At 36.8% G+C, this 23463-nt stretch overlaps 1 protein-coding gene across 3 annotated transcripts; it reads left to right on the top strand.

Moving 5' to 3' along the window:
- The first annotated feature begins 2243 nt into the window (after positions 1-2243).
- LOC119988164 (protein ZINC INDUCED FACILITATOR-LIKE 1-like) lies at positions 2244-22894 on the top strand. 3 transcript variants are annotated; one of them, XM_038833101.1, is made up of 17 exons: positions 2246-2901; positions 3787-3827; positions 4891-4951; positions 5061-5163; positions 5251-5353; positions 5523-5576; positions 5654-5716; positions 6293-6342; positions 6459-6534; positions 7491-7706; positions 8876-8963; positions 19297-19382; positions 19494-19601; positions 21240-21284; positions 21405-21493; positions 22194-22237; positions 22595-22894. In XM_038833101.1, the coding sequence occupies exons 1-17, from the start codon at positions 2757-2759 to the stop codon at positions 22675-22677; spliced, it is 1455 nt and encodes a 484-aa protein (XP_038689029.1). In that variant the 5' UTR covers positions 2246-2756; the 3' UTR covers positions 22678-22894. The 3 variants fall into 3 exon arrangements, 2 of the variants coding, with proteins under 2 accessions (XP_038689030.1, XP_038689029.1); XR_005465563.1 differs by lacking the exons at positions 22194-22237; positions 22595-22894 and adding an exon at positions 20082-20119 and having other exon boundaries at positions 2244-2901; positions 21405-21466; XM_038833102.1 differs by lacking the exons at positions 21240-21284; positions 21405-21493; positions 22194-22237; positions 22595-22894 and adding an exon at positions 20023-20116 and having other exon boundaries at positions 2244-2901.
- The last annotated feature ends 569 nt before the right edge of the window (positions 22895-23463 follow it).

The following is a 23463-nucleotide window of genomic DNA, read 5'->3' as shown; positions in this document are numbered from 1 at the left end:
TGATGGGTTTGGTAAAAAACATAGATTACAATTCAGTGGCAATTACTAGAGCAAGAAACCCTCAACGAAGTAGACTGACACCAAAAAAATAGAATGTCCGTTCAAATTGAGAGGGTGGAAAATGAAGCTAAACGATGATTGGATGTTGGAGGTGGTGTGTGCGAAGCATAATCATGATCCTGAATCATATATGGAGGGACATCCATACCTCGTTCGGCTTTCTGAATCTGAAATTCAAATTTGGTTTGACAATGGATTATCCAATGCCTCCCATCACACCTGAATGAGTTCACTGTGGACATACTTGTGCAGCTGCATGGGCTACTCCGTATGCGGAACGATTCGATACGTACATGCACTCATATAGATTCATCGAATCTTCTCCCGAGACTTATGTTCATGTCCTTGAATAAATTATTGTCTATCTTCAAAAATTATCAAATTAATATCAAAAAATATAATTTATCTTTTATTTATAGAAAAATTAAAAAGGAAAATGATAATTTGAAAAATTAATAAAAACCAAAAATATTAATCAAAATCAATAAAAAAAATGGGTGAAGAAAATATGAAAAAGATACAATTAAGAATGTGATTTTTTTAATATATATATGTTTAGTATATAATAATACATGTTTAGTATATATATATATACAGGAATTCTCCTATGTGGACCAAAAAGTGTGGACCAAGTTTGTGGACCAAAATCCAATGGTTGTAATCAATCACAACATAAGTGGGGGCCACACATTTATTATGGGACCCACCACATCTATGGTTGAAAAACAAGTCCACAAACTTGGTCCACACTTTTGGTCCACATAGGAGAATTTCTGTATATATATATATATATATATATATGGGTCATGCTTTTGAGGCCCCATATTTTTACTTTTTATACCCCTTATTGAAAAGACACAATAGAAGGGATAGTTTTTTTTATTTTTTTATTATTTTGTTAATCGTGAGTCCCACATACTTTAGTAAACTTTTTTGTTCATTTATTTTAAAATCGTGGAACCCACCAACTTTACATTTAAATGAAATATTTATATGAAATAAATTAAATTCTTAATAAACTACAAAACATGTCATTAATTTATTATCACTAATAGCTAGTTATTAGATGTATATCTAGTTATTACCACTAATACCTAGTTGTCATCACTAATAACTAGTTATTACTACTAATAACTAGTATTAGTTATTACAACTAAAACTATGTATTACCACTTACTAGTTATTACCACTAACTACTCCCTCCGTCTTGTAAAGATAGTCCTATTTTCTTTATTGGTATGTCCCAAATTATAGTCTTGTTTCATTTTTTAGAATGCAATTAGTTCATTAGTTTCCTAAAAAACCCTTATTTAATGTGCTTTGTTATCACAGTATTAATTAGGGTCATCTAAATATTAATTAGGGTGTATTAGGAAATATGTGAGTAAAATTGAATGTTGTTACTATATTAATTAGATTTTCGTAATGTGTGTAAAAAAAAAAGTATAACTATCTTTACAGGACGGAGGGAGTACTAGTTATCATCACTAATAACTAGTTATTACCACTAATAACTAGTATTAGTTATAACTAGTATTAATTATAACTAGTATTAGTTATTACCACTAACACTAGGTATTATTACTTACTAGTTATTACCACTAATTACTAGTTATTATCACTAATAATAAGTTATTACCACTAATAACTAGTTATTAGATGTATTGACTAGTTATTACGACTCTATTCTAATGTGATAATAACAACATGTTATTATTACATTAGAATAAAAATTCCAAAAGTAAGAGAATTTTTTTTATTAATTTCCCAATATTAGATATTATTTAATGACACTAAATCACACATATATCAAAAATTAATCATTTCTTAATTATTATACAAGTTTTAGTAATAAATTTATTACCTAAAAATGGGAAAGTAAATTCGAAATTACTTTTATGACTCATTTTTTTGGATCGAAAGTTGTGTGACAGCTGGATTATTTTAAAAAAAGTTATGATCCATGTGACCATTAGAAACCTCTTCAGAGGTCAGAAATAGCAACAAGCACGAGCTTATCACGTGTTGGGAGAAAGAGTTGCATGCATTTAATGTAGAAAGGGAGTGTAGCAGCAAATGAGAAATGACAGATATGAATTGAGATGACATAGGCGTCTAAGAAGTAATGTGGGGTTTAAATAATAACGCCGGTTTAAATATCCTAAACCTTAGCATTATTTGACTGTGTATGACTCCCCTGAATTTCCTGACATGACGGCACTGGACTCTCCAGACATGGCGGCGTTGCTGTCGATTGAGAGTGAGAGGAGTAGACGGTGGCATTGTTGCTGAGCGTGAATTGCAGAAAACCGCCTCATCAGTGTTATCACTCAGTGGGAGAGCTGAGATGATTTCTGCCGGATTTGTAGCATTATTAATTATCAACATATATATTATAATATGTGGGGTAGAATTGTGGAGTTGTTTATTTTGCTTGTTTGTCTTGTACCTTAGTTGCAGTTCGCACAATTCTTGTTGATCGTCATTTGTCATTATCAAATTTTGGGGAATTGCTTAAACCAAAATGTTAAATCATCACTGATATATTCGCAATGATGTCTGTTTGCGGGCACATTTGACGTTTCTTTTCTCTGTTTATGCGTCGCCGGATATACAAAATTCCGTCAATCTTCGTCAATTATCAAAGATTCGATTTGGTAGAGGAAGAGAGCTTCTCGAGCTGAGCTGAATTAGTGATGGCGCAGAAGAGCGAGGAGCGGTTGTTGGCGAAGAAATACTATGAGAACTGCCCGGGCTGTAAGGCTAATCAAATTAACAACTCAAGATCAGGTCTACCTATTCCAGAGCTCTTCTCCATATCGGTTATTGTGCTTTGCACGGGTAAGCACTCTCCTTTGCATTTTTTATTTTTAATTTTTTCATGAAAATAATATTTTTAGAGATCAGTGTTTGTTTCAAATTCTTTGTACATGTGCACAGGAATGAGTGAGAGAGTTTCGTTAACTGGTAGACTAAGAAGCCGGACTTTTCTAGCTTGAGTTTAAGGACAAAGAAGATTAGAATAATAATGAGGATTCATATGATCATCATAGATGGAATGGAAGATGGATAAGTTGTTCAATTCGCAGAAAATAATCCCCGAATCAGATTGAAATAGAAGGAAAAGTTCGTACAAAACTAATTGTATTTTTTGGTTTAACCAAAAAAGAAAAAAAATGAAAAGTTTACATAGTAAAGGCCCGAAACATACTATTTGTCATAACTTTTAATCTTCCTTCTATTTCAATTTGGCGTAACTTTTAAGTGTTAACTTGATGCTGCAAAAGCCATATTAATCATTAGAGTTTATACATCGAAAATTAACTAAACCGTACGAGCTTGAACATCTCTTTTTGCTTCTGACACAAACCATGGCCACCAAATAGGTTTTGGTTTGGTCTGTACCTTGAATTTGAATAGTAGCATACCTTTAGGTACCATATGTTCATTTCCCTCTTAAACTGCATTTTACCAATTTCATTTAGTGGAAGAATCCAACATTGAGAGTACTGCATATTCCGTGATTTGTTTGGATTTCTCTATATTGTTAAAATTGTTTATGCAGTTAACCAAAAACGCATTAATCTTCCTTTTTGATAATATACTCTTTTATCAATTATGTATGTGCAGTAAACTGCTCATATGGATGGCATGTGCACATTGCCTAATCAGGTGATAGTTTCTCTATAAACTAACTCTGGAATACCACCATTTTAAATTGTGCAGCGCTGCCAGTATCATCTCTCTTTCCTTTCCTTTATTTCATGGTGAGTGTACACACATTGAAATTGTCAGTTTTTCATCTGCCTAAAATTTCAAATATAAAGAGGAAGAAGATACATGCAAAGTGCCTGATTTTATACATATTAGAATTTGTGATACTTTATTGCCCTTTTTTCCTGAGTATGAACAGAGGAATTCAATTTTTCACCAGCTCAGGTTCTTTAATTTCTAATTGTTCTCTCTTTACAAGACTGCTACCACTCGTTTCACTACTAATAAAAAATATTAGTAAAGCATTCAAAACAAACTTTGTCATCAAATCAAGCTATAAAGTCATTCTAGGCTTTAGAGATGGTATTTCTTTTTGTGAGATATGATGTCCTATGGGACTATGCCACTTCTTGGGAATCCAAGGACAATCGTTTTTTAGCGATCTTTGTGGTGTCTCATAATAATCAGTTCAATCTTGAATATTTTCAAATATTTCATCACCTCAAGTTTACTTTCTTGAAGTTTTTGTGATTGGTTATTCTCACTGCTCTGCATTTAGCAAGGGCATGAGTTTTATATTCAGTTGATTTAAGTGCTTTGATGATAACACTTGCAAGGCGGTTGTAAGCAAGAAAGTTAGCTAAAGGAATGCAACTAAAATAAGTTGATCACTAACCTGAGAATAAAAAAATGCGCCCAAGTACAGATAGAGTGACTTTGTAGCTTTATGCGTTTATTCTCTCTTCAACGAACTACTTCCTTTGGATCCCTATGATTCCTAAGAGCAACTAAATTTAAATTACTTGTTTAAGTTAAGATTTACCAAGTATCAAGAAGGGTTATAGCCTTACATCCCTTTGCTGGTGTTCTTTTCAACCAATTACGTATTAATAAGAGTTTGGAAGTGAAAAAGAAAAAACAAGTGTCGTATTTTTTATGATTGAATCACTTGTACAGTGTACTATTTTATAAGAATGTCACATATCAGACCTTGATTTGACTCCCAATCTTTACATAACGGCATACACTACAATATTACGTTCACATATAGATACTTAATTGCTTATTTTAGCTCATAGTATTATTGTCTTCCTTTTAATAATATCTTTTTTGTAGATTAGGGATTTTGGTATTGCAAAAAGAGAGGAAGATATTGGTTACTATGCAGGATATGTGGGTAAGTTTTTTTTTTTGGGACTTGCTAACACATAGTGGTATAATATATCAATCATAATGTTCAATCCCTCATGCAACAATCTTAACAAATCCGATCCCTTATCTTGAAGGATCTTCCTTTATGGTTGGCCGAGCATTGACATCTGTCCTTTGGGGAGTTGTTGCTGATCATTATGGTCGAAAACCAGTTATAATTATGGGAACTATGGCAGTGTAAGTGCCACCATTTTCCTTGGAACTTCAGATTGAAGTTTGGATGCATAATTTTCCTTAATTCACTAAAGCATCGATTGTTCTCAGGGTTACTTTCAACACTCTCTTTGGCCTTAGTGTTAATTGTGGGATGGCCATCTGTACAAGGTTCCTTCTTGGGAGTTTTAATGGTTTACTAGGCCCAATAAAGGTACTGTTTAGTTCTATATGTAATCATTATCATCATTGTTGAGGACTGAGGAAATAGCTGAAAAATTGTATCATTCAATATTTTGGTTTCTCATGATTTCAATCAATTTATTTATTTATCTCTTTTGGATCCGCTTAAATTATTTTTCCCATATATTCTTCTATGACAGGCTTATGCAATTGAAATTCTGCGGGAAGAACACCAAGCTTTAGGGCTCTCAACAGTGAGTATTTAGCTTAGCTTAATGTCAAGTCCTTTAGAAGTGTTTTCCTCAATTGACTGTTCTTTATTAATCCAAAGGTCAGTGCAGCATGGGCAGTTGGTCTAATCATTGGCCCAGCTCTAGGAGGTTTTTTGGCTCAGGTACTTCTATTTGTTGGCTTAAATGCAAGGAAATTTATGAAGAAAGTACGTAATATAATTGAACATGGCAGGAAAGTGTCACCTGTTTAAAATTGTGCGCAGTTAATGGCAAATGATTATATCATCCAACCAGTTATCGAAAGGCACTTCATATTATTTCATACACCTTGAAGCAATGATAAGATGGTCATACAAAGGTTAGAGATGTTAATCGTTGTATTGAAATGTGTATAATATCGTAGGAGATGTGAAGAACTGAAGAGAGAAGTAGAAAAGGAGATAAGAAGAAGTAACAAAGGAGATAGGAAGTAGTAGAAAAGGAGATGTCATTTCATGTAGCTGTTCCAAGAAAACTGGGATTAAGTATAGCGATGATTATGAAAATTAAGAAACCTATTGTACTTTCATGGTTAATCACAATAACGTCTGCATGCATCCTCATCCAGAGATTTACTTGCATTTAGTTTACAGATTTTGTACTTTCACATTTTTTGGATTTCTCTCTCCATCGGTTCTTTTAAATCTTTACCAGCTCATAAAATATTTCTTAATTTTTTGCATAATTTGGTACACTAGCCAGCAGAGAAATATCCAAATATATTTTCAAAAGAATCTCTATTTGGGAGGTAAGCTAATTTCTATGCTTAATTTTACTTTTATTACACAGCATGAATGTCGTATACTAGTGTTTTATTGTTTTTTCAAAAATTATGATGTTATTCAAAAACTGAATTTCGTGCAGATTTCCATACTTCTTACCCTGCCTCTGCATATCCCTATTTGCGTTTGTAGTAACCATTGCGTCTTGCTGGCTCCCGGTATGCATTTACTTAATTTGCACTGTTGCAATTTTTATTTTGATTTATCATCTGCATAACTTGCGATATATCTTTTCCACATTCATCTTTAGTGTAATACTTGTTCGTGTGTCTGGACATCTACTGTTGGAAATCGAGTATCCTACAAAGTAAATTTTAGTTGCTTAACAAATCCTGTCAACACAAACTACAAGTTGACCAATTATATGCATCTTAAATTCTAGAACATGAGTAACAGTGTAACACAATTTTAATCATGAGTTGATTTTTTTTTTGTGGGTAGCAAATAAATGAACAATTACTGACTTTAGTATGCTGACTTATTACTCTCCATTTCGTTTCCTCTTTCGTGTCTACTTACTATGCTCTTCATTTTTCCATAGAATACTCATCGAAAGAAGAAGTTTACTTTTTTCAAATCTCTCACCTGCCACACTCGAGAATTTAAAGAAAAAGAAAAGAACAATGGTGTTTGTTGTTACAATACAAGAAAAGAGATGAAGAGAGGGAGTCAACTAGTATTGGCTTGTTCCCTCTCCCACTGCTTATGTGGCTTTTCTGAAGTGGATATCTGAGACAAACTCTCTCTCTCATGCTCCATGGTCCATGTAATACAAAATCAAGGACTGGATAACAATTTGCTTTCAATACAGGCTAAATTTTTATTGCTTTGATAGCCATATATGAGCTTATTTCTATTAATGGCTAGTCTTTTTCAATTTTCATGGTCAATGCTAATAATTGTCTTACATCTAAATTTGATTTCATTACCATGCATTTATGGAAGTTGCACTGAGAACCTTTTAGATTCAAATTTTTGACAATGCTTCTTGATTTTTAAAGTCAAAACAGTAATTCTGGAACTATTCTTGGAATGGGATAGTATTGATTGATGGATAAAAAACTCTCCCTTGATATTTTGTTTCATGGTTGTCCAAAATGTCCAATCATTGTAGGAAACGTTGCACATGCACAATGAAGGTGACATACTGCTTGATGATTCGTTTACTGAATTGGAACCTGCATCCATTGGATGTAATGCCAATGGAGAAGCACAAGAAAATGAAGAGAGGAAACTAATATCGAGAGGAAGTATCATGAAAAATGGGCCTTTGATGTCATCAATCATTGTTTATTGCATTTTCTCGCTTCATGATATGGCGTACACAGAGGTATACTTCATATGCAATTTTGAATCCTTTTTATGCTTTGTAAATTTAGTTCATGCGGATGCATTTGGAGAGAGACAGAGGTTCCTCCCTGGTTTCATTTCCTTTTATGGCATATAAAATATTGCATTCTTATTGAAAGTTAACTGCTTAGGAAGTTGATTAATATGTACAACTTTTAGTTATCATGAGACATGCTTAAAAGTCCAATAGACAAACAAATCGGAGAATGTGGTAAGTAATAAGTTATCATCAGGAAGAACAAAGAAAGAAAATTTTGGCAGAGAAAAAGAATTGATAAAGCTAATTTCTCTTTGTAACATTAAGAATTGACCTCCCAAATGTAGTGTGGAAAAATTTTCCGAAAGCAAAGGTATTGATTTTTACCTTAATTAGAGGATTTTCTGCTTGCATTTAGTTATATCGAAAATTTTCCTGTGAATGTGATGTGAAGAAAAATCATATGCAGTACAGGCATACATGAGTTTCATTGTATGTGCCATGGCTTTCCATGATCAAATGTAGACACGAACCTAGTTACTTGAATTATAAAACATGATGACATGGGCATGAGTATATCCGGCCCTTCAAGGACAAAAATTTGATCAAATATATTTCTTATAAAATAAGTTAATAGTTGAATATTGAGATATCTGTCACTGTCATACATTGGAGCTTGTTCTTGATATTAAAATGCTAAACGGATAATCTTTATTTAGTTTGAATTTAATCTTGGTAAAGTCCTAGTGTAACTTAAACTTGGTTGCCTATGAGTCCGATATGAGAGATATGGCTAAATAAAATTATTGACTCAAAACTTTGTTTATGGTCACTGAATAGGGGGGTCTATTGAAACCAAGCCAGTTGCCTATACCTATGAAGAAATGGTATGCCTGGTCGATGTAGGAGTGCTAAAATTTTTAGTCATAGTTCATATTCATGGTGTGGAAACCTACTGTTCTGCAATTCTCTTGATTGAGTTTTTGGCTTAAATATGAAAATTTGTTCATGTTACGTGTTCTCTTGGAGCAATGGAGCTTTATGCATTGCTTGGTACTTCTACAGTAATCAGAGGCGCTTTGGTGATACTTTTGATGAAGGGACTAATGTCGGCTTTCTAATTTCTAACTGGCTTTATGTAGCGATTTAATCTTTATTTTTTTTCCCTGTAGATATTTTCGTTATGGGCCGTCAGCCCCAGAATGTTTGGGGGTTTGAGCTATTCAACAGAGGATGTTGGTGAAGTTCTAGCAATCTCTGGTACAAAGTAGATACTTATATTATTGAAATATGATGTACATTTTTTGGCTCATTTTGTTAAATTTTATATCCAGCTTTTTTTCCCATCCCTAAAGCTTGTGAAGCACACTCTTGAGCATAAATATAATGATAGAGTACAACCAGAAAAATAACCAGTAATACTCAAAAACAACAAGCAAGATGCACAAATATAGGATTGATAAGGTAGATGTTTGTATTGATGAATACTGGAAAATGGAAATGGCAATAACAAGATAACCTAGCATTCGAGAAGCTAGTACCTCCCTTTACAAAAGACAACCCAAAACCTAGTCTGCCTTATTCCTGCCATACTACCACTACTTAAAACCCTGCCAAAGTCTCAGTAACGTGCTTGCTCCAGTGAAAAGACTCCACGTGCCAAGATCAAGACCCTCCACTTGTCTTCTCACGGTCCTTCTTGCCTCTCCTCTTGTATTGCTTAAAGGTCCTATCAATACTCCCCCTTAGAAGCTTGGAAACTGTTCTTTGATCTCTTCAGCCAGTTCCCACGTATTATCAATATCAGATAAACCACACCATTTGACCAGCAGCCACTGCCCTCACCTGGCAAATATCTTCAGGTGTAACTATAAGCTCCAGCTCCTCTGTTAATGCTGCTGGTAAAGGCTGACTGGTGACCTATGGAGATATTGCCCTTTTTAATTGAGATACATGAAAAGTGGAATGAATTCTGGCATTAGGAGGGAGCTCCAAACAGTAAGCCACTTCTCCTATCTTCTCCCATATCATATATGGTCCATAGTAACGAGGAGTTAGCTTCTGAAAAGAACGACTAGCCAATGACTTAAACTTGTAAGGCTGAAGCTTCAAATAAACACAATCTCCAGGTACAAAAACCACTTCTTTGCACTTCTTATCCGCGTACTGTTTCATGCGATTTTGAGCCACAACCAAGTGCTCCTTAAGTTGCACCAGCATAAGGTTGCGATCACGCAGCAAAATATTCACCTCTTCCACCACAGAATTGTCTCCCGAGAATCTCAATAAAGTACGAGGAAGTCTCCCATATAAAGCTTGGAAGGGAGTCATATTAGCAGAAATGTGAAATGTTGTATTATACCAATATTCAGCGCAAGAAATCCAAGTAGGCCATTGCCAAGGATGATGGCTAGTAAAACGTCTCAAATACTCCTCCAAGCATCGATTAACCACCTCGGATTGCCCATCCGTTTAAGGATGATAAGCCGTGGACATTTTCAGAGCTGTACCCGCCTGTTTGAACAAAGTTGCCCAGAAATTGCTTACAAAAATCCTGTCCCGATCAGATATGATTGATTTAGGGAAACCATGCAGACGAATAACTTCTTGAGTGAACAAAGTTGCAACATCCTTAGCTGAGTATGGGTGCCCCAGCAATAAGAAATGGGCGTATTTCGTAAGGCGGTCTAGCACAACCAGCACCGTGTCTAAGCCCTTCACTCTAGGTAAGCCCCCAATAAAATCCATTGTCAAGTCCTCCCAAGAAGAAGCAGGGACGGGAAAAGGCTGCAATAACCCTTGAGGGCTTAACGTAGAATATTTATGGCGTTGACAAACATCGCATTGAGCAACAAACTATTTAACATTCTTCCGCATACCAGCCCAAAACAACACCTGTGAGATACGTTTCAGCGTGTAAAAATAACCCGAATGCCCACCTTGGGGGGTTGCGTGAAACTCATGTAAAAGAGCAGTCGGACGAGGTGAATCCTTGGGTAAAACTATCCTCCCCTGATAAAAAAGACATCCCCCACGTAAAGAATATGGAGGTTTGCTTGTAGGAGCTATGAGTAAGGCTTGAATAACTTCCTTAAGATCAGGGTCTAATAGCAGCTCCTCTTGTAATTCATTCAAAGCATCCCAAGACATTGTGGACAGAGCAGGCAATTGCACATTAGAATTAGTAAGATGATCACTGGTTTCCTCCTGCACACACTCACCTCCACGTGACAAAGCATCAGCAGCTTTGTTCTTAAGACCCGGTCGATAACAAATCTCAAAATCAAACCCAAGGAGCTTCGTGATTAACTTTTGTTGACCCTCATGCAACAGTCGTTGATCCATAAGAAATTTAAGACTTCATTGATCAGTTCGGACAGTAAATCTTTTTCCCAACAAATAATGGCGCCACCTTTGTGTAGCTAAAACGATGGCCATCAACTCCTTCTCGTAGACAGATTTTGCTTGAGCTCGGGGGGATAAAACTTGACTGAAATAAGCGATGGGGTGTCCATCTTGCATCAAAACCGCTCCCACCCCATTCCCCGAAGCATCCGTTGTCAATTTAGAGTCTTTTGGTGAAAAGTCTTGCTCTCTTCATTGAGAGTCTGCATTATATACAAGATTACAAACTGTAACAGAAAAGATACAAGCTGATTTTCAGCCCCTAAAAAACAGCTAAGCTACCATATATACATTGTCTAATTATAGCCTAAATATATCCTAATTAAATTCAGAATATTTACAACCATAGATGTCAATTACAACCATAGCTGTCAGTCAAAGATCATATTTAATCCTTTGACATCCCCCCTCAAATTGATGCTGGTGAATCGATAAGCATCAATTTGCCAACTAGAAAATTATGGCGCTGACGTGGCATGGATTTGGTGAAGATATCAGCAATCTGTAGAGTAGTGGAGATATGGGGAAGAGTAATAACTCGATAGTCATAGGCTTCCCTAATTGAGTGACAGTCAACCTCGATGTGCTTTGTACGTTCATGGTAGACCGGGTTGGCTGCAATTTGGATGGCACTAGTATTGTCAGCATGGAGGGGAGTAGGTTGAGCTGGGCTGAAACCGAGCTCTGTGAGGAGACCACGCAGCCAATTGATCTCGGAGCATGCAGCAGACATGGCGCGGTACTCAGATTCAGTGGATGATTTTGAGACATGGTATTGCTTCTTACATTTCCAAGAGATAAGAGCATTGCCAAGAAACATACACCAGCCGGTTGTAGATTTTCTAGTGTCTGGACAACCAGCCCAATCAGCATCACTATAGGCTTGTAGCTGAAGTGAAGAACCTGTAGGGAAGAATAAGCCGCGACTAGGTGTGCCAAGAATGTAGCGAATAATGCGTCGTACTGCAGATAGATGGAGATGCTGTGGTTCCTGCATGAACTTACTGACGGTATGAACAGCATAAGAGATGTCCGGTCGGGTAATGGTTAGATAGATAAGACTACCAACCAACTTGCGATAGAGAGTAGGATCCTCAAGGAGCTCCCCTTCATCACGTCGATATTTCACATTCAGTTCCATGGGGGTCTCAACAGAAGTAGAGTCGGTGAGGCCAGCTAATTGAATCAAATCCTGACTATACTTGTGCTGATTCAAGAAGATACCGTGAGGCTGATGATGGACCTCTAAACCCAAGAAATAGGTTAGTTGGCCAAGGTCTTTCATGTGAAATGTAGAACGCAGCAAAGTCTGAATCTCAAAGATTGCTGCCAAGTCGGAGCCAGTGATGACAATATCGTCCACATAAACAAGGAGGAGAACCATGCCCTTCGATGTCCGTTTTAGGAACAGAGAGGAGTCATATTGACTTTGAGTGAAAGAAAAACCAAGGAGAGTTGACCGAAACTTTTCAAACCATACTCGCGGTGCCTGCTTTAAACCATACCATGACTTGAGCATCCTTGACTTCCCACTTGGTGTACTGGTCTTTGTCTTTGTTTCTGTCAGGAGCAGGGTTACTGCCATCAACATGTCCCCACAGGTCCTTGCCTTTGACAAAAATTCTGAAGTGAAACGACCAAGCTGAGTAGTTCTTGCCATTGAAACGAATCAGAGAAACATCAGACTTACCTGAAGCCATGAGATCAAGAGAACTAGAATAACCAAGAATAATGAACTTGAGAACAAGAGACAAATGATAATTCAGAACCATGGCTCCGATACCATGTCAATTTAGAGTCTTTTGGTGAAAAGTCTTGCTCTCTTCATTGAGAGTCTGCATTATATACAAGATTACAAACTGTAACAGAAAAGATACAAGCTGATTTTCAGCCCCTAAAAAACAGCTAAGCTACCATATATACATTGTCTAATTATAGCCTAAATATATCCTAATTAAATTCAGAATATTTACAACCATAGCTGTCAATTACAACCATAGCTGTCAGTCAAAGATCATATTTAATCCTTTGACATCCGTATCAATGACAAATTTTCTGGTAAAGTCAGGTAATGCTAATACTGGTACACTGGTCATGGCCCTTTAAAAAGCATCAAAGGAGACTTGGGCTGCCTCATTCCAAGTGAACGCATTAGCCTTCATTAGACAAGTTAAAGGAGCTGCTAGTTTGCCATAATCCTTGACGAATCGTCGGTAGTATACGGTGAGCCCTAAGAAGCCACGCAAGGATTTGATATTTGCTGGAATAGGCCATTGGAGCATACTCTGCAGTTTAGAAGGGTCAGCTGCTACCCCCTTGGCCGAGATAATATGTCCCAAGTAGTCAACACTTGGTTTAGCAAAGACACATTTTTTTAAGTTGGCCACCAACTCATGTTGTTGAAGAATACTCAAGGCAATTCTTAGATGAGCCATATGAGAAATAAAGTAACACCAGAATATCATCAAAAAACACTAAAATAAATTTGTGTAAATAGGGCTTAAAGACCTCATTCATCAAGGATTGGAAGGTCCATGGAGCGTTAGTCAAGCCAAAAGGCATTACGAGAAATTCGTAATGTCCTTCATGTGTGCGGAAAGCCGTCTTCTCAGTATCCTCAGCCCTCATGCGAATTTGATGGTATCTAGACTTTAAATCAAGTTTAGAAAAAAATATGGCACCCTGCAATTCATCCAGCAGCTCATCTATAATAGGAATAGGAAATTTATCGGGAATGGTGAGTTTATTGAGAGCCCGATAATCCACGCACATCCGCCAACCTCCATCCTTCTTCTTAACTAGCAAAACGGGGCTCGAATACGGGCTGGTGCTAGACTTAATAATACCCGTAGCTAGCATTTCCCTTACCAATTTCTCAATTTCTGATTTTTATAATAGGGGTAGTGATACGGCCTGATGTTTGGTGGGGAAGCACCTTGTTGGAGCCTAATGGCATGATCATGAACTCTGGATACTGACAACCCTTCCTTTGGAGTAAAGACAGAACTGAACTCTTGTAATAACTCGTGTAACACCTTGCCTTCATCATTCGAGAGACCTTCAAAATCAGCAGCTGGACTGTGTTTTTGAACCACTGTGCACTCTCCAAATTCCACCATAAAACCAAGGTCCTCCTTCTTTAACGATTTAAGCAAGGTTTTGAGAGACACAATAGTTTTGGACCTTCTGTAACGATTTAAGCAAGGTTTTGAGAGACATAATAGTTTTAGATAATGCTGGATCACCTTGCCATAAAACTTTCTTTCCATTACAATTGAACTGCATAGTCAGCTTTTGGTAATTGGAAAAAATGTCACCCAATTTCCACAGCCAAACAATGCCCAAAACAGCATCTGCACTTCTCAAATCAAACACATGAAACGACTCTGTAATTGTCAATCCTTGCACCTCTATAGAAACTCCATGACAGATTCCAACCCCCTTAACCCAAACTCCATTTCCTACCTGCACTTCAAAATCCTTAGAGCTAGTGACAGGAATGTTGAGTAATTTAATAACTTCAGGAGAGATGAAGTTGTGGGAAGCCCTACTATCCACCAAAACAATGATCTCCCTACCTGCCAACAACCCTCTCCCCTTCAAAGTACTCTTACTCGCAGAAAATCCAAGGATTGAGTTCATGGAAATTTCCGGAGGTGTATCTACTTCACTGGTGTCAGTGTGAATCTCCTCACCAGTAGCTACAAGGGTCTCTTCTTCGTTCTCTTCATCGGCAACAATCAGAACCTGCAACATTTGATTTTTGCACCGGTGGCCTGGATGAAATTTCTCCTCACAATGGAAACATGGTCCTCTTTCACGACGCCGTTGTGCCTCCGTTTCGGATAATCGACGAACAGGGCTGGGTTTTACTATCGCGTTACGAGATTCATGGGTCTGGACAGTTTTCTCTCTATTGGAGTTAGGTTTAGAAGTAAGTGAAGACCAAGAGGATTCTGGTGGCCTTCTGAGGTTGCTTGAGGAGACTCCTCCTCGACTTACTGCCGTTGTCGGTGATGAAAATGAAGGAGGTGGACCATGTTGACGAGTCCGGTTAACAACCAGGTTGCGTTCCTCGATTCTATGGGCTAGCTCCATGAGGCCTAATAAAGTTTCTGGTGGGTTGAGCCTGATCTCTGCTTTAATTTCTTCAGGTAGCCCATTCAAAAAAATTCCAGATAGCATTTCCTCACTCACATCGTGCAAAGGGGCAGAAATCTGTTCAAAGCGTTCTTTATAATCTGCAACGGTGGTGGAATGACGGATCGCGACCAGGCACTCATGGCCAGATCCTTCCTGTGAACTCTGGAAACGCCGTAGTAACTTCGAGCGAAACCCTTGTCAAGATAAAATGGGAGAACGGATGTCAGTCCATTGATACCAACTGAAGGCCTTCCCTCTAAACAAACCACCGCAGCTGAGAGTTTGTCCTCCTCGGGAACCTGGTTCACCGCAAAATAACAGTCTGCTTGAACCAGCCAACCCATCGGATCGTCACCAGCAAATAAGGGCAACTCCAACTTCAAACGTGCATACTCCCTGTCCATTGTGGTCCGTCGTTCCCCCGTGCCTTCTTATGGAGAATGTGAAGACGAACCCTCCACTTTATCTTTTCCTTTTGTTACGTTGGTGCGACCCTGTATGAACTCACGCATCTCGGACATAAAAAGCTTCATTTGGTCCATATCGGTCTTCAACCCATCGACCGAACCCTTCAAATCTATCATCTCTCTCTCCAATGCGTCTGCTCTTCCTTCCATTCGAGATCTAACCATACCAGGAACATAGTTCTTCGATACCAATGATAGAGTACAACCAGAAAAATAACCAGTGATACTCAAAAACAAGAAGCAAGATGCACAGATATAGGATTGATAAGGTAGATGTTTGTATTGATGAATACTGGAAAATGGAAATGACAATAACAAGATAACCTAGCTTTCGAGGAGCTAGTACCTCCCTTTACAAAAGACAACCCAAAACCTAGTCTGCCTTATTCCTGCCATACTACCACTACTTAAAACCCTGCCAAAGTCTCAGTAACGTGCTTGCTCCAGTGAAAAGACCCCACGTGCCAAGATCAAGACCCTCCACTTGTCTTCTCACGATCCTTCTTGCCTCTCCTCTTGTATTGCTTAATGGTCCTATCATATAACCTAGGAGAAACAACTTGATAATACTGGACCAATAATTATCTTAACTTAAATTAAGGAATCTTATAATTATCTAAACTTAAATATCTAAATTATCCTACTGTTAACAGCTTTATCTACTGAACGAAATAAAATAGAAAGATATAATTAAACCCCGAGATTCTAACTTCTAAGACTTCAATACTTCCCTTCAAGCTGGTGCATATATGTTGATCATGTCTAGCTTGCTAACAAGGTCTTCAAAATTTTGTTTTGGTAGTCCTTTGGTGAGTATATCCGCAGCCTAGTCTTTTGTTTTGTAGGAACATAGGTCATGCAAATAACTCCTTCCTCGATCTTTTCTTCGATAAAGTGTCGGTCCACCTCCATATGTTTCTCCCTTCAATTTTTTTTAAACAACAATCCTCTTTCAGGTGACCCCTTAAGATACCTCACTATCTTATATACAGCCTAAAGATGAGCTTCTTTTGGTGCATGTATATGTTGACTTATAAAACTTACAGCAAATGCAATATGAGGATGAGTATGTGACAAATGGACTAGTTTTCCAACTAACCTCTGAAACCTGCCCCTATCCACAGATTTACTAGCTGCTACTGCCTTCTTCCCCACATCAATTGGTGTATCACTAGGCTTGCATCCTAGCATTCCAGTTTCCTCTAAGAGATCAAGTGTGTATTTTCTTTGAGACACATTTATCCCTTTCTTTGATCTTGCAACTTCCATTCCCAAAAAATATTTCATTGAGCTGGGATCCTTAACTTCAAATTCCTTAGCCAAAACTTTCTTCAAATGTTCCATCTCATCTATATTATCTCCTGTTAGAATAATACCATCCACATATACTATCTGGACTTTTTTTTATAATTATCACCATACTTGATGAACATCGTGTTATCAGATTGTCCCTGCTTATACCCCTCTTCCATAGTAAACCTGTCGAACCATGCTCTAGGAGATTACTTGAGTCCATAGAGTGATTTTACAAGTCTACGTACTTGCTATCATCATATCCTTCCTTGAAACCCGGTGGAATCTCCATATAAACTTCTTCTTCCAGCCTACCATTCAAGAAGGCATTCTTGATGTCAAGTTCTTGAAGAGGTCAGTCCAATTTTGCTGCTAAGGAGGGTAGTACTCTGACAGTGTTTAACTTTGCAACCGGTGCAAAAGTCTCCTTGTAGTCTATACCATAGGTTTGTGTAAACCACTAAACCCCTTGGCAACTAGACGGGCTTTATACCAATCTGTAGTCCCATCAGCTTTATGCTTCACAGTGAACACCCATTTACATCCAACAGTTCTTTACCCCTTGGTAACTCCATAATCTCCCAAGTTCCATTTTTCTTGAGTGCATTCATCTATTCCATAACTGCAACTTTCCATTCTGGAACTCCCAAATGTTCCTGCACAGTCTTTGGTATTTCTACACTAGTGAGGTTATTCGTAAAGGCACGAAAATTGGTGGAAAGAATACCATATGACACAAATCTGGATATTAGATGTAGAGTACACGACCTGAGGGCAATAGGTAAGTCATATGTCTCAAAATTACCTAAATCAGTGAAAGGCAAACAAGTTTTTGGTTTACTACTAGCAGGAAGAAGTAGGAACCATCATCGGGTTGGGTTTTGGCAGTGTTTGAAGTGTGAGTTCCTCTTCTCTCTGAATTTTCGGTCTCTTTGAGTAGACAAGTAACTCCTTATTTGTAGTATGTGATACCATTTCTCCCCCTTAGTTCAATTTTCTCCATATCCAAACAGTTTGAGACTCCGTGTCACCCATGATATAATATCACCAATAAGAGATGACCCCAAAAACCGATATCAACAAGAACATAGACAATGACACATGAGGGCTATCGAAGAACTCGGGAAGCGAAGCTGGTCACTGGTAGCGACACATGAACGGTACCCGTGAACTTTATCGATGAACTGTACCCCATGAACAGTGACGGTGGCAACACTCGACGAAGTAAACCTTAATGCTCCGATACCATGTTGTTTGAGAAGAAGAGAAAGTTTAGAGGAGATGAGAGTTTTGAGAGGAGCAACTCGTACTCCTTCAATTGAGAGAGCCCATTATTTATATCTTTTTACTCTAGGTGTACTGTTCATCATCAATATTGAGCCATCACTGTTGCAAGTTTCTCTATTCACCACAACCAAAACGAGAAACCACAAAATAACAATAGAAACCACAAAAATCACGACAAAGTGAAAGGTTAGTGATAAGATCTATATTTGAGTCAGATTGAGAGCGTGCCTCTGCTCCGTCTTCTACAGCGGATCTGACTTGAGCTCCATCGAATAATAAGTATCATACTTTTGGTGAGTCGCATTGTGATTGCAAGCATAGAAAAAGGTAGAGTGGAGAAAATTAAAAAAAAGGTGCAGTTGATTTGAGTCGTGATTTTAGTGAAAGACATGGATAGTAAGGTCTTTTTGGTAACAGATAAAGACATGGGTTTTTAAGTCCATCTTTTTATTTTTTTTAATGATCCATGACTACCATTAATATAAAAAAAATCAAAAAGTCAGGGTGGGTAGCACTAATTGCCCACCCTTGACTCTTAGTACGTTCGCCCCTGATAACAAGGTGGTGGAATTCATGCTGGATTTCAAATAATTTCACCTTGGGTTTATGGTGACAACTGCACATAATTATCACTAAGGTTTATAATGATGATCACACCCTCCATCCGTACATCTGTCAGTGCGGTTAGCATGTGGTTCTAATTTACTTCGTTGTAATTTACTTCTTGTGCCTAGAAATTACCCTACTTTGTTTATGATGCTTGAGCGATTCCAGTTATCAGTAAAATAAAATGCTCCATTGATAAAGTTCATTCCATGAGGATTGCAATAAATTGATGAACGCCAGTCTATCAATCTTTTCTATTTCTTTTCCGTAGCGTATTGTGACAATTTTTTTGTCAAAGTGAAATGTAAAATTATTCCTTGTTTCTAGGAATTTATGTATTACTTTCGATATATCTGTAACGGACAACCACTGAAGAACTATTCAACTATCAGGTTTTGGCCTTCTTGCCTTTCAGCTTTTTCTCTATCCATATGTGGAGAAGATCCTTGGCCCAGTAAAGTTACTTCGCGTTGCAGGGGTAAAAATTCAACTCCTTTTGACATCTTGACTTTCTTGATATCCCTAATTCATCAATGACATAGATATTATTTTCTTATGTGTTTCTCAGTACACATTTTATCTTATGCAGATATTATCCATACCACTTCTGGCTAGCTACCCACTCTTAGCAATGTTGTCAGGGTTCAGCCTCTCTATGCTGTTAAACTGTGCATCTGTGATTAAGAATGTTTTTTCTGTAAGTTCATATCATTTTTAATTTCTTTTTTAGCAGACTCTAACAATACATTATATGGTTGATAGTCTGGAAGGTGAATGCAAAACTTTATGTTTCTCAAGTACTCTGAGATGTGTTTCTGATTACCCACTCTAGGCATTCTATTGATTATCCTAACAAACTGTTAGAGAGTGTTATGTTATTATGTATTAGTCTTAGGGGTAGTCTCGTCTTTCTCTTATTCTCCCCTCTCTATATATGCTTGTAACCCTAACTCTCATTAATCGATATACAATAACTCTTTTCACATTAACACAAACGTTTGAGTAAGATCTTGTTTTACAGCATGAAAAAACATTGACTAAAGTTTTTGCATAAAAGAAAATTCATTGCCCAATATTTCAATTAATCTTTGTATGTTACATCATTTCTGGTGTAGCAGTTTGTAAATGATGCAGATGATAGGCTATGACCAAAGGCACTCTATAATAAATTTTGCAGGATTTTCAATGACTTGTATTGAATCACAATTGATATTGGTAACCACTCTTTTGTATTTCATTTCCAATTCTTGTTTGTTGTTTTACGTCCTCCTTTTTCTGTTTGCTTTGTTTCTTCAATCCTCATCAATTTCGTACTCTCTGATGTACGCTGTTGGGTCCTGGAATGAAAATAAAATTCGGAAAAAAAATTGGTAACCATCTTGTGGTATTTCATTAATATAGGTTACCATATTAATGTAACCACTCTTTGGTGCAGAGTAGCAAATCTGTTACCAAATTATGATTTTATTTTATAGTTTATAGTTTTTTGTATTTTCTGTAATTCCTTTTGTTTGGTTATAGTTTGAGTCTTTTAATTATTAAGTTTTGATTATTAGGTCTTTTTATTTATGCACTCCCTACGTATATAAACAATGTTTGTTGAGAATAAATTGAGTATTTAGAGGCTGCCTACCTTTTTCTTTTCTCTCTTTGGCTGCATTCTTTTTCTTCTCTCCTTCCTCTTTACTCATTTCTTCTTCTTTCTTCTTCCTTCTTTTGGCTTATTTCTTCGTCCCTCTTGGATTTTCTCTTCAAATACAGTTTTGGTTTTAGCTATTCATTTTGTCCCTCATCACTCTTGCTGTATCATTTCCTGTTTTTGATTGTTATTTCCCCCCACCTTTTCTCCCTTTTGCTTTTGTTTTTCTTTAATTCCTTAGTCTCTTGACTCTCTGTTATAAGTTGTTTGGTGCTGAAATGAGTCTAAAAGGAAACAAAAAAAATAGTTTTTTCTGCAGATCCAATGGATTAGAGAACCCATATTTATAATTGGGAGGGGCGGCTGCAGGCTATTTTTTGCAAATGTCTTAGCACATGGGAAAGTTCTCCTGGTCATTGATTGGCAAACTACCCAATTATTCATCTTGTAGCTTGATAATGAAGTAACATGATCAGAGACAGAATTGGTTATATTTTACTGTATCTAGAAGTGAAATTCTCCATTAAATTGCACTCTCAGGATCTGTGATTCTTTGGTAATGTATATGTTACATGGCAAAATACTCAGTTTCCATATTTCCTTGAATCGAAGTCTTTGTACCTATGTTTTCTAGATGATTACTTGCTTTATCTTAATTCGGTGTTGATTGTAGCTATATTCTTTTTGTACAACTAGGTGTCCATTATAACTGGATTGTTCATTGTGCAAAACAGAGCGGTGGTAAATGTCTTTTCCTAGTTGTAATTATCCTTCTTTATTTTTTCTCGTTCTGGGTCTGTGAACTTACCATTCTTCAGGAAAATAATTTCTTGGGTTATTTGATGAAACATGGAACAACAGGACCAAGACCAAAGAGGAGCTGCCAATGGAATTGCTATGACTGCAAATTCTATTTTCAAAGCAGTTGCTCCAATTGGGGGAGGTTCCCTGTAAGTTTTTTTCCTCTTAATTCCCATATTATTTTATTTGGAGTGGCCAAAAAATTGATGAGGGTATTATATTTGGTATTAATTCGTATGAGCGCCACGAATCCGAAGTGCAAGAACCAGATCTTGTTGATGGAAAAATCTGTTGTTAGATATCGTTCCTGATGGGAACTCTTAACCTATTGTGACTATATAAGAACGTCATCATCATGCAATAATTTTCACCAACTCTAACGCAATCTACATTGTTTTTTTTCTTATTCTTTTGGTTGTGTTTGTCAAAATATGTGCCTTCTATATTCTATTAACTTCCATTAATGGTTCCTGAAATGTGACCAATGGTCTCGGTTCTACTCTTCTCATAATCTTTCTAAGCCATTTTGATGGCAGCCTTACTGTTTTTCTTTGGCTGATTTATAAAAAGCTTGTGGTGTTTCCGATCATGTACAAAATTTGACTAACCTACAAAAGACTCTTGTTTATTGTGAATAATAGCAGATTGGCTCATACATGCTGTTGGTTTAGAATTTCAAGGTGCATTTATAATTTATTTGCAGAATTGGTGATTCGCTTCATGAAATCATCTACTAAGACTAAGAGAGAACCTTATTTAAAATTACTGCTATTTTCGCTTCATTGTGAAAGAATTGTTGCTAATGTTATCATGTCATTCATTTAAAATTTTGACACTGTCACTTTGCAGATTTTCTTGGGCGCAAAAACATCAGGACGCTGTATTTCTCCCAGGTACAATACTTGCATATATTTTCAGCATCTATATATGCTCATTGTGCATTATTTGGTACTCTGGTGATTGGTCAAAGAAATAAATATAACTTACAGTACTATTAATGTTTTAAGAAACAAAATTAATTCATAAAAAAGTAAACATGCCATTATTTAAAAGTTAAAACAAATATAGTTGAAATTCCTCTTGTTGAAGGCAATTCCTCTTCAATTAGGATTACTGTCTTAGAGGGTGAGTCTTTGCATGGTGACGTATTTCCTTCTATGGCATAGGCGTCATAGATTAAAAGTTTTGGTGGAGAGAATTAGGAGGACGAAATTGGACTCTTGCTTACAAGCTGAGTTTCTGAAATGCAGGTGATCACATGGTTTTCTTCGTCCTGAATGTGGTTACAGCAATTGGAGTGCTAATGACATTTAAACCCTTTTTAAGGACATGAGTGGAAAAACTTATTGGATCAATTACACATTATTTAATTAGCCCTTTGATTTGGTGTAAATCTTATGGCATATGTATACATCTTTTTAGATGACTAGATTTATTATTATTCTGTAAACTTCTCAATCTCATGTTTATGTTGTGATGTATAGGGTGGAGTTCACATGTTTCTAGTAGAAAAACTGTGTGAGTGATTGTGTTTGCTATGACTAACCTTCCAATTATCAGTTCATTGACAACTTGTAAATTGGAATTGAGAGAAAGATGTCAATTGCCACAAATAATCAGCATGAACCCAGAAGAATTTGGATTGCCTATTGGGTATGTGTGTAATCCAGAGGATCATGTGATAATCACATTCTACCTCCTCAAGAAGATCATGAGAGCAGCAGATACCTATCAGAGAGATTGATTTGTATAATGACATGCCCCAAAACCTTCCTATTCGTAAGTTGGCTTAATTTCTTGCGTTACTTTTAATGTACAAAAATTTTTACGTGTTTCTGTATGCAAAATATAGTCCTTCCACTCTTTTTCACAATCTTGAAGTGCTCAAACAATATGCAGATGATTTCAAGCATGACGAAGAAGCAAACACCTCAAGTTCCTCTTCAGTAGGCCGAACAAAAACTTCATCTCGATTTGGGTCAATCTTGTCTCGATGAAGAAGTGTAATAGACTAATCTCCTGTATGTATTTGCACTTTCTCTAACTCCTCAATTGATTTTTTCTATGGGATAACCCTTGGTTTTGGGGCTACTTCCGATTCTCCAACCAAGGTAAAGAC

Source organism: Tripterygium wilfordii, chromosome 21 (genome assembly GCF_013401445.1).
Source record: "Tripterygium wilfordii isolate XIE 37 chromosome 21, ASM1340144v1, whole genome shotgun sequence".
Lineage (NCBI taxonomy): Eukaryota > Viridiplantae > Streptophyta > Magnoliopsida > Celastrales > Celastraceae > Tripterygium > Tripterygium wilfordii.
This window is presented reverse-complemented; position numbering and strand designations above follow the sequence as displayed.

Coding starts and splice junctions, on each gene's coding strand:
- LOC119988164 (XM_038833101.1), top strand. CDS start 2,757: ATGGCGCAGAAGAGCGAGGAGCGGTTGTTGGCGAAGAAATACTATGAG. Junction 5,717..6,292: donor TAGGAGGTTTTTTGGCTCAG/GTACTTCTATTT, acceptor TTGGTACACTAG/CCAGCAGAGAAATATCCAAA. Junction 19,383..19,493: donor AGTTACTTCGCGTTGCAGGG/GTAAAAATTCAA, acceptor TATCTTATGCAG/ATATTATCCATACCACTTCT.